The sequence below is a fragment of the Sturnira hondurensis genome, unplaced genomic scaffold (genome assembly GCF_014824575.4).
Source record: "Sturnira hondurensis isolate 20B ecotype Veracruz unplaced genomic scaffold, ASM1482457v3 Scaffold0010428, whole genome shotgun sequence".
NCBI classification, from domain to species: Eukaryota; Metazoa; Chordata; class Mammalia; order Chiroptera; family Phyllostomidae; genus Sturnira; species Sturnira hondurensis.
In genome coordinates, this window is record NW_028083059.1 from 22,803,189 (window position 1) to 22,819,411 (window position 16,223).

A 16,223-nucleotide genomic window follows, 5' to 3' on the forward strand; every position below is an offset into this window, starting at 1 on the left:
GTGGGGGTGGATTCTGCATTATCACAGGGATGTTCTGTCTGGATAGTGCTATGAAAGATTCAAATGGCTCTCTCCTTTTCCTTCTGCCCACAGAAACCTCCTCATGAAATGTGCTTGTAGAACAATTTAGAAAGTCAACACAGCTACATAAGGTCACTTGCCCTCATTAAGTGTGACATGTAACTTGTAGGTTGGTAGGTCTACGTGGAAAGGGATGTTCAGATACTTCTTGGATTAGGCAACTCTTAATTAGTTTTGTCATTTTGACAACTATGTAATGATCAGAGATTACTTTAATACATTTATCTTCAGTCATTAGTGAAACAAAGGGCCTTCTTCTTGCATTCAGTGATGACATAATTATGTCACATCCAAACATGATATCATGTGCCCATCTCACCAGTATACCTTCACAGCTAAGGTAATAATAATAATAATAATAATAATAATAAAGACTTTTATCTTTGAAGTCTGTTTTTTAATGATTGCATATTATTTTTGCCCTAACATTACAAACTAAAATAAAAATTATATCAAATAGCATTCAGGTGAGTATGCCCAGGTTTATCTTTTCTGCTAAATAAGGGATTCTCAAACTCAGCACTGTTAATACTTGGGATCATACTATTATTTGGTGTGAAAGTTGTCCTGTGCATATTAGGATGTTTAGCACCATTCTTTTTTTTAAGATATTATTTATTTATTTTTAAGATTATTATTTATTTATTTTTAAGATTTTATTTATTTATCCTTAGAGGGGAAGGGAAGGAAAGAAGGAGAGAAGGAGAGAAATATCAATGTATGGTTGCCTCTCGTGAGTCCCCTGCTGGGAACTGGCCTGCAACCCAGGCATGTGCCCTGACCGGGAATTGAACCGCAATTGTGTGGTTCGCAGGCCCGCGCTCAATCCACTGAGCTACAGCAGCCAGGGCCTGTTTAGCACCATTCTTAACCTCTCCCCATCAGCTGACAGTGGTACCAATTCCCCAATGGTGGCAACAGAAAATGTCTCCAGGCATTGCTGAGAGTGGGAGAAGCAAAATTAGCTCCAGACGAGAACTGTTGCCCTGAATATGCATCTGGCGAGTCCTGCAATCCACATATAGTGCTGGGTGTTGGAGATTAAAAATAAATATGGCAAAAGTTCGTTGAAGAGAAAGAAAGAAATAATTCAATAATGATGAGATTAGCATAATTTTGTAATGATGCTAATCATTTTCTAACTAGGTGAGATTTTTCCCTTAGTTACATGGAAATACAAAATAAAACAAAACAAAATAGCCAGAGGCTGTAAAGCAAAACAGGGAATGAGGGTTTTCCAGGACCCAAGTGGGAAATGAACCTCAGCTCTTCATGTTAGAGAGACCCAGTGTCTGAACCCTGCTTTGCTAACCATGGGTCCTGAGACGCTAAGCATGTTGCTCACTGTCTCTAAGCTTTGGTTTCCTCTTGTGCTAAAGAAGCAATTCATTGGTCAAGGTTGTTGAAAAGATTCATTATAAACTATGTGAATACCTGGTATGAAACCAGTGGGCTCTCAAGAAAATTACTGTTTTGTTGTTATTTTAGTATGATATCCTTTAAAAATTAATTATTTCAGTGTAGTAGTTAAGAGAGTGGACTTTAGGGCTGGAGTGCTTGGATTTCAATCTGCCCTCTGCCACTTAAAGTTGCCCCTCAGATTCCTTTGCTGTAAAGTAAGAATTGTAGGAATAACTATGTCATAAGCTAATTGTGACAATTAAATAAATCAGTTGCTTGCATGTGAAGCACTATGAGCCTTAGCTATTACTTTCATAAAAAATAATCAACTTTAAGATACACATTATTCATATTTTAACACCTCTGAAATTAGAAATCCTTTTTAATAGATGGCATATCACAGTTGATTTACCATTTTTTCCTCAACAATGAGCACAGGTATGGTAGAATCTCACACACAATTCTAAGTTAGATTTAGTGACATATGATATTACTATATAATAAAATTAATTAGACTAAGCCAATCCTGTATTTCTCTCTTTATGAAATACAATACCTTTCCTCCAGGCACTCAAGTTATAAAACTTGATATTACTCTTAACCTCTCTTCTCCCATAAGCTCTGACCTACAATTAATTTCCAACTAAAAAATAAAGCTTTTCTTTGCAGTGCCACTTGCATTATTAGCCATGACTGTGTATTCACAGGAAATATCCCATTATAATTCTCTAACTACCTTTTTAAATAACTCCCTACTACGTACACCTACTCACAAACTTTCTCTACTCCAAGCTACCTTGTAGATAAATATGAAGATGAATTTCCTAAACATAAAAACAAAGTTACATTTCTATTCAGTGTGCTTCTGTGAATTCATATTTCATAGCATGTGCAGGATAAACAAATTACTTGGCACTAAAAACTTTCATAATAAAGCCTGAACTAACCAGGCTGGCTTTAAGGGCCACTCCACTGCGCTGACAGCAAATGGAACCACTAACTGTTGGTCTACATGTCTCCTCTTGCTTCCATCCTTTGAAATTGTCTTCTCTGCAGCTCCACTCATGGGAATCCTATTTTCCTTTCTGAATCCATCTCCAGTGTCATGTGAAAACTACAGGTGCTTTTGTTTTCTAAAACCCCAGAGTTTTATATATCATACTTTTAATATAGTTTGCTTTATTTAATAATTAATGGTATATGTATCTCATACCCTCTACTAAAATATGTAAGAACAAACTCATCTTCATAAAATATGTTGTGAAACCAACACACAGAAATGTGTGGTAAATACATATAATTATTTTTGAAGTAATCATTGAAATATATTTCATTAGTCTACATTGGAGATTTTTATTATTCATTTGAGAAAACTGACATCTTGCTACAAATTATGTAATAATTGGGGGGTTGATAAGCTATTATAGTAACTTTTATGATTGTAATAGTCTTGCTCATAAGAATGACTGGCAACATTCCTATACTGAGATCCCATCACAGGTCTATTCTATAATCCATACAATGATTCACCTTTTCAGAAGGGACTCCTAGTATTGTCCTTTAATTTCTGGGCAAACAAATTTTCCCTCTCCCCAGCAGCAATCCTCCAATTTCTAAATATGTCCTTTTAAAATGAAGTTCCAATGAACTAATTTCATGTAATGACTGAGGTAATTTCACCAATAATTAATTCTACTGTGTGGAATGTATTCTTATAATACTTTGAAAGATTTCATTCTCCTTTTTTTTATCTTTAACAATTGTATCTCCTTCACACATTAACCAAGATATAACCCTCATCCATCATGTCATTGTTATACTGAATCTCAAGTTATTCTCTATTTTCTTTTCTTTTCTTTTTCAATTCATACCAGTTAAGTCAAATAGCTGGGTAGAGCAGCAACTTTTCCAGAGGAACCATTATAAGAAATAATGATAACAATAATAATAATACCACATTGGTAGAAAATATGAAGCTGGAAACTCAGTTCTGCCTACCAATTCATAACTGTCCACAGAATTGTTGATAATATGAAGAACATTTAAAAAATAACACTCTCAGTAAATTTAACTCTGCCAATATAAAAAAGATAAATTGAATTATCATGCCTAAAATATCATAGTTCTAAATTTATACACTCACACTATTACATTCTCTCAGCAAGCATTTCTTTAGCTTTTGATGTGTTCCCAATGACTTTATTTTTATTTCTAGAGTCACTGTTAAAAAGAAAACCACATGAATATATTAAGTTAAAATATTCTGTAAGGATAAAGATAGACTTGTTTTAAAAATTATTTTAATGGACAGTAGAAAATAATACTAATTTATTCTATTTTTAAAAACATGCGTGTGATATAATATTTATATTTACATGTGATATAAAATTTATATATGACTGAATAGTATTACTATGATGGACACTATAGAATCTTGAATATGCACTTCATTACGCAGATGCATTCTGTGAGTGTCTGACAGAAATAACTCAGGCAGGCTAGGCTTTACTGAGCTGTCCTTTCCTATCTTCAGGCCCAAGCAGAGACTGGAGAAGAGCAGCCCCCATCCAGCAACATGGGCGGTGTTTAAACATACAGACTAGGGAGTCAGACTTTGTCATGCTTCCTCCCTTCGTCTTATTTTTCTGATTTATAATACAAGAATAATAATAGTGCTTACATCAGAGCATTGTCCTAAGGACACATATATTAACGTAAAGTTCCTAGAACATTTCTGGTATAGAGCAAGTGCTATGTAAGTATAATCTACTAACATTATATTTCTAGAAAAGGCAAATGCAATAAAAACAGCTCTTTTGGATTAGTACTAGACTACTGCTATAAAAACCTAAATAAGCATTCAGGGTCAAATATTTTTCTGAATAAAAACTATATCTGTATATATTTGACCAACTGTATGGAAAACACAAAAAGTAATTGTCATTAGTAATGGGCGTATGTGTAATTTTGCTTTTTCTTTTTAGGCCTATTATCCATTTGCTGTTTTCATTCTTACTCCTATAAAAATGTGTTATCATACTTTTTAAGTTAAGTTGTTACAATTCATAGAATCGTGCCATTTCATAATTTAAAGGGACCACAGAAACCACCCAATCCAACTCACACATTCTGCAGATGTGGACTCTGCTCCTGAAACATATAAATTGCTTAAAATAACACGGTGAATTTCAGTAGAGCCGGGATAAGAACACTGATCTCCTCAATTCTAGTTTATCTTGCAGCCCCACATTGCAATTCAACTTAATAAGAATAACAGAAACAACAAAACCAATCAGAAATATATCTTAAGGGTGATTAAAATTGTGTAATTGAGTCTAACCACAAATTGCCTTGTGAAGGCAAGGACTTGGGTTAATAGAGTCAATTAAATAACCTTTTCCTTTTTACATTTTGTCTGCAGTCAAGGTTAAAAACCCAGGTACGAGAGAGTGTCTTCAATGGTAAATATCCAGTATATTCACCTGTGGGGTAGGGAGGAACATTCCGACTATCTCCTTGTAAGCCTTTGGATTGTCCTACAGTTTGGGGTAAGAGGTAAAATGTTGCCCCAGTCCCAACCTCAGCCTAGCCGAACGCTCTGATATGTAACATGCCCTAGTCCCCAACCTCTTACATGTAACCAGTCATGCTGTGATGGAAGAAGCACATCTGCTGTGGCTCCTATGTGGGACGACACCCACACGCCCATGACAGGTGGCACTCAGGCAGATCCTTTTGCTCTGCAAACTGGCACCTGGTCTTGGCTTTGCTCTCATACAACTCAAGAGCTGCCAGTTAATGGACAGCAAAGCATCTCTGACTTCAATCATTTCCTATTCCAAGTGTGTCTCAGCTTGTTAGCTGACCACTGGCCAGAGCCCAAATTGGATGCCGGTCCTGCATTGTTCGTGAGCTGAGATTCTCAACAGATGGGCCAATGTTGTCACAGGACAAGGCAACTTGCACTCCCCACGGTAGGTGGCAATTAGTTTTGTGTTAACAGCAACTATTAGCACCTATTTGATGAAAACACAGAAAAAGTGCCATTTTGGCATCCCTCTAAAAGTTGCTAATTAATCCTGTTTGTAAACAAAATCTGTATCTCCAGCCTCCAGGGCAAGTAACCTTGACCTGATGGTCCAGGTTTAGATTTTCAAAATGTCAAGACATTTTATGTGTGGCTTATGAATTGGTCTAAAGATTGCTCTTAACAGTAATGCTATAATAGTATTCCTATAAAGTAATTCATAGTGTAGTGTTTCTTCCTGATGATCTAAAAGTTTATTCAAAATATAAACTTTGTAAGTGGCTCGAGCCCATAAATAATAATTGCATAATTAGGAAGCCCATTAGTTTCAAATATAGATTTTATGCTGAACAGATTCTATCAAGTCCTGGCCCTAAAATGTATTAATATGTCTCTTTGGAAACTGCTTTAAGCTTCTGTTACCATATTCCATAAATGAGATGAATATTATGCTGGAACACTATTCTTTAAAATAATGAAACTAATGTCTGCAGGAAGCATTGAGAAGTGTGCATGGCAAATGGTAAATCCTCCAAAAGCGTGTCCCTTTGCCATTACATAATCTTCCTATGACAGTGGTGATTTTCTGATTACCAGCAGACAAACAATACAGTGTAAGTGTGAAATCTGAAAGTCCGGGCCTAGATGTTTTACTGTGCTGGGGCGGAGATACAATATTTGGATCACGCACAATCCCCCAGGGGTAGAAATATTGGTGGCAACTCCCAGGCTTGGCAAACTGGCAGTAAAATTTATAAATGAATCTAAGTGATTTAAAAGCAAAATGTATCATCTATGAAATCAATAATATTATATCTATGTCTTTAGAAATTAATTGGCAAAAAAAAGAGTGTCCATAAAATTGTATAGTCTATATTTTCAGCCTTAAGTATGTTTTTCCTTGTAGTTACATGTGTTACTAATGAATGCCAAGAGTCAGTCAAATTTGTAATACTGGGACAGAACACCTGTTCTGTGCATCCATTGCATAGTGTTTACAGTGCTTTGACTTAGTTATATAGTTTTAATAACACTCTGAGTTAGAGTGGATGGCATAGTTATTCACCCCATACGCATGAGTCAAAGCACAGGTTAATCATCAGTCCTGTCGTGTCACTGGTCCATATCAACAGGATGTAAAATACAAAGAGCATAAATAGCTTCTTCAAGGTCACACTCTTAGCTAGTGGTAGAGGAATCTGTCAAACATCATTTCCAGAACGTGGGAGTATAACTAAAAGGATGAATGATCCAAAAGTGTCAAAACAAGCCTAATGTCTAACATTTCTGACAACGGCCCAAATATTCTTTCTGCTAGTGGCTGCTTTATATAAAAACCTCATGGTAATTGTCAATGCAGTACTATTTTTTTTTCAGACAGAAATGGCTAAGACATCTGTGTAGCTGAAAAATCATGGAATATTCATTTACACGTTTCTTTATATTTGGGAATCTTAGCAACTGGTCCACTTTTCAGGTGTCACATACAATGTAATATACATATATATATATATTTGGGCAATAGAAATATATAGGCAATATATCTATATTGCCTTTCTCCTGCTCTCAATTTTCCCCTGCTTTTTCAAAAGCCATTTTAATTGACCAATCTTGACCAGTCAACCTAATCAGCATGGTTATTTATCAGGAGTCCAAATTACCACATGTCCTTGAAGCCCACGCTGTATGAGAAGAAGGCCTATCTCCTCAGCAGGGTGATGAGCGCTGTTCAGCCCGTCTGCATCCCAGAAGCACACGCTCTAAACANTATTTTCAGCCTTAAGTATGTTTTTCCTTGTAGTTACATGTGTTACTAATGAATGCCAAGAGTCAGTCAAATTTGTAATACTGGGACAGAACACCTGTTCTGTGCATCCATTGCATAGTGTTTACAGTGCTTTGACTTAGTTATATAGTTTTAATAACACTCTGAGTTAGAGTGGATGGCATAGTTATTCACCCCATACGCATGAGTCAAAGCACAGGTTAATCATCAGTCCTGTCGTGTCACTGGTCCATATCAACAGGATGTAAAATACAAAGAGCATAAATAGCTTCTTCAAGGTCACACTCTTAGCTAGTGGTAGAGGAATCTGTCAAACATCATTTCCAGAACGTGGGAGTATAACTAAAAGGATGAATGATCCAAAAGTGTCAAAACAAGCCTAATGTCTAACATTTCTGACAACGGCCCAAATATTCTTTCTGCTAGTGGCTGCTTTATATAAAAACCTCATGGTAATTGTCAATGCAGTACTATTTTTTTTTCAGACAGAAATGGCTAAGACATCTGTGTAGCTGAAAAATCATGGAATATTCATTTACACGTTTCTTTATATTTGGGAATCTTAGCAACTGGTCCACTTTTCAGGTGTCACATACAATGTAATATACATATATATATATATTTGGGCAATAGAAATATATAGGCAATATATATATATTGCCTTTCTCCTGCTCTCAATTTTCCCCTGCTTTTTCAAAAGCCATTTTAATTGACCAATCTTGACCAGTCAACCTAATCAGCGTGGTTATTTATCAGGAGTCCAAATTACCACATGTCCTTGAAGCCCACACTGTATGAGAAGAAGGCCTATCTCCTCAGCAGGGTGATGAGCGCTGTTCAGCCCGTCTGCATCCCAGAAGCACACGCTCTAAACAATGGGGCCTCCAATCAATTAACACAAGAACATTTTCCAGGGCTAAGTGGAAAAGGCCATTTAGTGTAAAAAGGGGGAATTATAAGTGGTTCTATTCAGTTCCTTTTCTTAAGGAGTCATGTATTTAGCTGAATCTCACATTTATGGAACTAAGAACTCTAAAACGTCTCTCTTAAAATAGACTTGCACTTTCAAAAAAGGAATTTATCAGTGGGTTCAGGAAAATTGATAGAATTTTACACTATATATCTTGAAACGCTTATTCTCTTGTCTCTTTCTATTTTTATGAAATATTCATGAATTATATTCACTATGGATAAGCCATCAACTGCAGTTAGAGTTTAAAGGCATACGTAGGAATGTAAATGGCATACTGTATTTCCTTTCTTCTCTGACAAGCTATTATGAATACTCCTTTCTGTACTCTAGATCCTTATTAAGGATGTTAGTGTCACTTTAGAGTTAGTTTAGAAATTAAATAAAAATAAAATAAGGAATACCACAGAGGTAACCAATCACAACATACCAATAATTACATGATTGATGGGATATGCTAAATCCCCTGTTTACAGACTTTTAAAAAACTACTAATAATTAGGGGAAATACAAACTGTACTAACAAGCATAGATAAGAAACTGCAATTATATTAATTGCTCTACTTCTTACAGAAATTCTGAGAAGGGATATTGTTTTTCTCCACTCTAATAAGTGATCGAAAAGAATATTTTAGTATTGCTATATTTCAATTTTATTGTATTTATTTGGTTATAAATTGATTATATTGTTTCTTTTATATTAATGCAATATAATATTTCTCTTAGCACTTCAGTATATATGTATAAGTATGAATTTTTTAAAATTTTGGTGTAACAATAATATAAAAGATCTCAAAATGTTACCATGGACATGAATTAAGGTGGTAGGTATATTGAGCCTGTCATTATAAATGCTGGCAACTACTATAAGAAGAAACACTTTCTGAAAAGATATGTTGAAGGTACCTTATCATAAAAGTATTAATTATATCAATTAGCAAAAAGCTCTTGGTTTGCTTGAGAAAGAAAACTGGTACCCAAGAAAGAAACAAGGATTACCTCAGTTTTGATTTCCTTAAATGTATTGAGTATATAAATATTTTCCAACATCATCCAATCTGGTTAACATATAATAACAGTATATTTACTATTTACTTTGTTTAAAATGACTTTTTCACAGACTAGCACTGAACTTTACAAACATAGTAATGAATGTAAGTAAATGTAAAAGTGTATCTTCTATAATTTAAACTATGGTTTAAGAAAACATATATACTTCTAAAAACATAATCATTTTGAACTCTAAAAGGTAATTCCTCTTATCTCCTCATTTTGTTCCCCTTACTCACAGTAAAAATATTTTATTAATTGTTTTTAAAGAGAGGGGAAAGAAGGGAGAAAAAAACAGAAATATCAATATGTGGTTGCCTCTTGTGTGTCCCCTACTGGGGACCTGGCCTGCAACCCAGGCATGTGTCCTGACTGGGAATCAAACCAGAGACCTTTGGTTCACAGGCTGGCACTCAATCTACTGAGCCACACAGGCCATGGCATATTTTCATATTGGTGCATAAAATACTTTTCACCTAGATAAGTCAGTATTGATTTATTTGAGCACCTATATATTGAGACCTTCTGGAAAAAAGATATCGATACTTGATACAGTCTTTAAAAAAGGGAAATAGAATTCTTTTTGAAATCTTCAACTGGGAAGCAATAGTATCTTATACGTTTCTGCAAGCAGTTGATATTTTAATGGTAGTATATAAGAAATGAGTCTCCTTGCTGTTTTATACCTTTGTCATATCAAAAATGTCCAAATATATAATAAATTTCCCTGGTTGGTCATCAGGATTATTGTTAGTCTTGAAAACTAATACTTTCCCCATCTCTCTGAAACATTCATCTAATCAAAAAATGTATTGCCCTAGCCAGTGTGACTCAGCTGGTTGAAGCATCATCTCAAAAGGCTGAGGGCTCAATTTTCAGTGAGGATACATGCATAGGTTGCAGGTGTGTTGCCCAGTCTGTGGGCATATGGGAGGGAATCAATCGATGTCTCTCACATCATTGTATCTTTCTCTCCCTTTCTGTTCCTCTAAAAAGCAGTGAAAAAATGTCCTCAGGCAAGGATACAAAAAAAAATTTTCCAATGCCCTAATACTACTCAGCAAAGGTATACTGTTTCATTAATTTCGTTAAAGATGGTTACTGAGAAAGGGTAGGAGCTTAAGGCTAAATCAAAGAAAGAGGCATATGGGTACTACTTAAAATATATTTTTATGGGAAAGAAAAAATACTCCCTTAATTCATCCTGGTTACTGAAAGGTTGGCACAGATAACTTCTTCTGTGTTGAAGGTTTAAATAGCTATCACAGCATTTCATACATTTAAACTTGAATTGAAAAGCTTTCTTGTCTCCAAAAGAAAAATAGTCATATATTACTTACACAGTAATTACAGGCTATGCAGCTGCCCTACAAAGCTTTACTATAAATGTGTTAAGCGTGAACCACTACACAAACCTCATTCAAATTACATTAAATGTGGTGCCAAAGAAACGCCATCCTCCACACCCCTCCTCACAATTGCTCACACAAGAACAATGGCCATCTCCCTGGTCGGAGACCTAAAATAGTGTAATAGAATCAATGTTGTTTATTTAGGCTACAGTTGGCTAGAAGTCACTTCTGTTATTCCTCACCGAGTAAAGAGGTCTCTTTCCCCCTCACTATATGCATAAGTGAAGATTATGCCAATGAACCCAAATGTAAGAATGAATAAGCTTCTCTGAAATACCATTTAAAGATTGAAAATTGAAGAAAAAGTACATGCCATCTATCATGATAAAAATACTGACCTCAATTTCTATATTTCACTGATCCTTGCTTTAAGCCTTTCTAACATACAATTTAAAGCTTACACAGCATTTCCATTTGGTTATTACTTTAAAAATATTAGCTGGTCACACAAAGCACCACAGCACTCCCATACCAGGAATGGAAGAATCAGGAGGCTGAATGTATAAAAATGTTCTAAGGGAGGTTAGCAGGGCTAAGATTTCTTAGTTTCAACCTTATCTTTGGAGGCCTACATTTCACACTTTCGAGATACGTCATTTTAACCCCTTTGTTTGATTTGTATGTATTATTTGAACCTTATAGCAAATGGACCTGTCAAGATTTGGAGAATATTGCAGCAACTAAAGTTGTCAGGTTTATGACCTAACACCTAGAGCAGTGATTTTCAACCTTTTTTTTTTCCATCTCATGGCACACGTCAACTAAATATTAAAACTCTGCGGCACACCAAACATTTTTTGCCAATGTGACAAAAAACAGGTATGATTTTGATTCGTTCACACTGGACAGCTATTGTTGCGTTGGCTGTTGTCATTTTTTTACTTGACACTCTCAGGGAAAAGAGGTCAGTGCTCTTGGTCACATCATCAGGTACCACATATTTTAAAACGTGTTGCAGCACACCGGTCGGAAATCGCTGACTTAGAGCAATATGGGAACCAACCAAACTATGCTTAAAGTTTGGTTTAGCTTAATTCAAAGACACAGGCACTTTCAAATGCAACATACTTTTAATGCTTCTTATTTTTGAAGTCTTTGTCAATTGGATGGTGTTTAAGAATTAAAAACTGTAAGATCACCACATTGATATCATGTACCCTTGGATGTCATGGAACCCTTGATATCGAGGGATGAAAAAGGCATTCTCTGGGGCTCTCTTCCTAAAATCCCACAAACTCAATCTAGTCATGAGAAAGCAGTAGGCAAACCCCACTTTGGGGACACCGGACCAGTAGGCTTGATGATTGCCAAGGTCAGAATGACAAGGAAATACTGAGAACCTGTCCTAGGCCAGAGAGGATGGGAAAACATGCCAACTAAATGCAATACTCTATGCTATCCAACTAATTAAATACCCTTGACAGAATCCTGGAGCATAATAATGAAAAAAAAAAAAACCCCTGGTACAACCAAAATAATATAAAAATACATATTACATATCAGCATTTGTTCACTAGGAATGAGAAGAGTTTCGTAGCAATGAAAACTGTTAACAATGGGGAAACGAGGGATAGTGCATATAGGAATTATCTGTACTATATTTGTAACTTTTCTGTAGATCCAGAATTACTCCGAAGTGAGGGGATTTTTGTTGATGTTTGGTTGGTTATTTTTAACAAGGCTATTTACTTCCAGTAATTGAAAACTGACCTATATTTACACCAGGCTAAATTTTGTTATAGAATTAATCTTTTAATTCTAAATCTTACAACATATCATCATTTAAAAATTATATAGTAAGTGCTCTCTCAAATATGAGAAGTACTGATTATACAGAGAGAATGAATACCAACAACTTGACTTCATAAATTCTTATTATGTGAATTTTTAAAAATTTACTGATGAGAGAGAGAGCCAGAGAGAAACTTATTGTTCCACGATTGTTCATTCATTGCTTGATTCTTATATGTGTCCTAAGCAGGGATCAAATCTGCAACCCTGGTGCACTGGGATGATACTCCAACCAACTGAACTACCAACTGAACTACCCTGCTGGGTCTCACCACTTACTATTTTTTAACCTCCTTCTCCACTGAGAAGGCTTGAAGAGCCTCACTCACAAACTTCTCCCAATAACCATCCTTTAAAATGAGATGTTTGACAGCAAGTGACGAAACACAGAGGCAACTTGCCCTACTTGTTAGGCTGAATAATTAACTGAATTAACATTTTTACTTATCTCCCTATAATTTGTGAAGAACTTCTCACTTACTACTTAAAACGTTCGGTCTATTTGAAGCTGGCACTGCTGATAACATTTGTTGGGAAAATATAGTATCACAGACCTGGGGGTATATAAAACTGAGATATTGAAATGAAGTTATAAATTCAGGAATTGACAGCAGTGCCAGAGAAAGCACATAAAAGGCAAATGACTTCTCTGAAAGCATGTTTAATTTCAGTGGGTTGAATGAAAACTAATTTCTTTTTTTAGGAACAAAATAGAAAAAAAAGCAGAAAGTGGAGTTTTATGATTGTAGTACATGTGATGGCTGTAGTTTCAGAACCTAGGCCTAAGAGAAAGACAAAGCAAATCTTAAAACTAGACTTGCTCCCTATATAGAAAAAGCAAGCCCTTGAATGATGTATTTGATCATGAAGGGCATGGTCTTAGAAAAATTTAGACAAAAAATTTAAATTTGTTTTCATCAATGATGACAAGCATTTTTGGACTTAACACTAGAGAGCTGACAGACTGATTCTGGGGGGTCTGATGAAAGGACGAGTGAACAGAGATGGAGGAGAGATTCTCCATGAAGCCATGGCAAGTGAACAAGTGACACGGAAGGTCCCTCAGTGAGAAATGCCCTACGAGGAGAGTGATGGTAACTCAGCTACTCGCTATCTTTTCCTGAACAAGATCTCTCCCTTACTCCAGACCCTCTAGTCAGCTGCCACCAGCAGGCTTACAGATGCTCAGGGCAGGAAAGGAAGGCACCCACCGCCCGGTGTGGGCTGTGGCATCATGGCAACAGAAGTAGTTGCAGGAGGCGATTGGAATGGGCAGACAAGTACTGGGCAGCAACAGAATGGCAGACCCTGTGAGGGATCATGAAAAAGAAAGTGTCTGAGGAGTTTTGAGATTCAGGGATACTCGATGAGGTGGAGGATCAGGTATTTATGGGAAAATTCACTTAAAGAGTGACATCAGGGCCTGGGAGACTTCAGCATATAAAACGGCAACTATGTGGCTCACGCATGAGAAAATCATATATGTGAAAATTGTGTACCAAGGTCTAAGAGTGTCTGTGGTGCCGCTGGGGCTGTTTCTTTCTCTCCCGAGTATTCAGTGATTATCTAACAAATCTCTAGTTTTGAGACGGTCTTACCTTCCTCTCGGCAAGTCTGCATCATCCTTCCTCCACCGCACAGTTGGCTGAGGGTCGCCCTGCACTTGACAACGAAATTCCACAGCTTCTTCCTCCAGCACCACTTGGTTAATTGGCCTCCTGAGAAATGTGGGTCGTTCTTAGGAGGAAAAAAAAGTGAAATAAAATTAGTATCATGCATGATTTAAGCACAACATGGAAAAGTCATAGGAAAACTGTGGTTTACTTTTGGTGCATAGGTACTTAACTCTGTATCTCAGCTATATCTCACATTATAAATACAATGTGATTAAACTTAATAAAATATTCTGAAACACAGAAATAGCTTTAGCATGTATGTAAAACTATATAAACTTTTTGGGGAAATATTAAATTGATTTTCAGTGCATTACTAAGCTAAATCCTGTAGACCCTGTCATAAAAAATCTAGACACTGAATTCCACAGAAATGAGGAAAGATGTAAAAATGATTTTTTGAATCTATTACAATGGTTCAAAATGGAAAAGCTACCAGCTGAAACTAAGGTAAAATATCAAAAAGGAAACACATTAATATTCCATTAGGAATGCTAGGGAAAACCAAAAGAGCTGTGCATTTGCACATAAGCATTACTTAAATTTCCCGGGGAAGGCTATCATTTGAAAAGGATCCAATACTTCCATGAATGTTCTCATTTCATGTACGGAAAGCTGTCTATGTGATTTCTATTTTTCTTAAATTAAAAAAAAATGTCAAACTGATTCATTTCTTAAATAAAAAAACATTCATTTTTAATTATTTTAAACTACTTACTGTCATATATACTTTTCTAAGGCCACTTCCAATTATCTTCTCCTAAGTGTTCCCAATGTATGGTTATTTTTTCCTTTACTTAACCTTTATGTTTATGTAGCTAGTATTCTGCTTCAGTGTTTCTGTCTTTTATTCCTTTGTTATTAATTTGTACCTAGCATTATCAGTCTGCATTCTAGCACTACTCTATAGAAAGCTAGGAAAAATAGTATCTGTCCATAAGAATCTTAACATGTAGAGAAATATAAAACAAAATGTAGTTTTATATTCTCTGAACATTTCAATTCCTTGTCTAATTTCTTCCCTTTCTGATAATTGTCAAATTATGGTGACTTAAATTACCATCAATAAAACAACACACAACATGTGCTGGCAAGGATGTGGAGAAAGGGGGCGCATTCTGCACTCTTCGTGAGAATGCAGACTGGTGCAGACACTATGGACAGCAGTATGGAGGTGCCCACCAAAATTAAAAATCTGCCTTTTGACCCAGCGATCCCACTTCTGGAAACATATGCAGAGGAACCCAAAATACTAATTTGAAAGAATATAAGCACTTCTATGTTCATTGCAGTGTTATTTACAATCACCAAGATATGGAAGCAGCCCAAGTGTCCATCAGTAGATGAGTGGATAAAACAACGATGTGACATTTACAAATGGAATACCACTTGGCCATAAAAAAGAAGAAAAATGTACTCTTCATAACGGTATGGATGAACCTAGAGAATGTTATGCTAAGTGAAATAAGCCAGCCAGAGAAAGGCAAATGCCACATGATTTCACTCATAGGTGGAATCTAATGAACAAACTGAACTAACAAACAAAACAGAGATGGACCCGTAGAGGGAGAGCAGATGACAGCTAGTTGGTGGGGCATGGGGAGGGAGGTTAGGGGGTGGAGGCATTGAGCAAAAAGGAAAAAGGACGCATGGACATGGACAACAGTGTGGTGATCACTGCGGGTGGGGGTATAATGGGACTATGTAGTAATGGAAAAAATACAAGAAAGATTAAATTTTAAAAAGTAAAGAATCTCACCTTGTAAGAGAAATATAAAACAAAAGGTAGTTTCGTATTTTTCTAAACACTTCAATTCCTGGTCTAATTTCTTCCCTTTTTGATAATTGTCAAATTATGATCATTTAAATTACCATTTAAATTTTGTTAGCATGTCTCCAAATCATAGAAAAGCCCAAAATGGTGCCAGTTATTGAAGTAGAAAGAAAAGTCAAAGAAAAGAAAGATGAAACCCGTAAGGACTTGACTAGTTTATCTGGCCAAATATGTCTATATTTAGACACTTAGGAATTT

The 16,223-nt window shown here is 35.8% G+C and overlaps 1 protein-coding gene across 5 annotated transcripts in view; it reads right to left on the reverse strand.

Annotated features, from left to right (window-relative positions):
- ROBO2 (roundabout guidance receptor 2) overlaps positions 1-16,223 on the reverse strand; it is a 1,307,581-nt gene that overhangs the window by 138,242 nt on the left and 1,153,116 nt on the right. For all 5 annotated transcript variants that reach the window (XM_037059032.1, XM_037059034.1, XM_037059035.1 and 2 more), the window contains exon 5: positions 14,117-14,255. In XM_037059032.1, the coding sequence (XP_036914927.1) occupies positions 14,117-14,255 (139 nt within the window). The remainder of the gene's footprint in view (positions 1-14,116; positions 14,256-16,223) is intronic.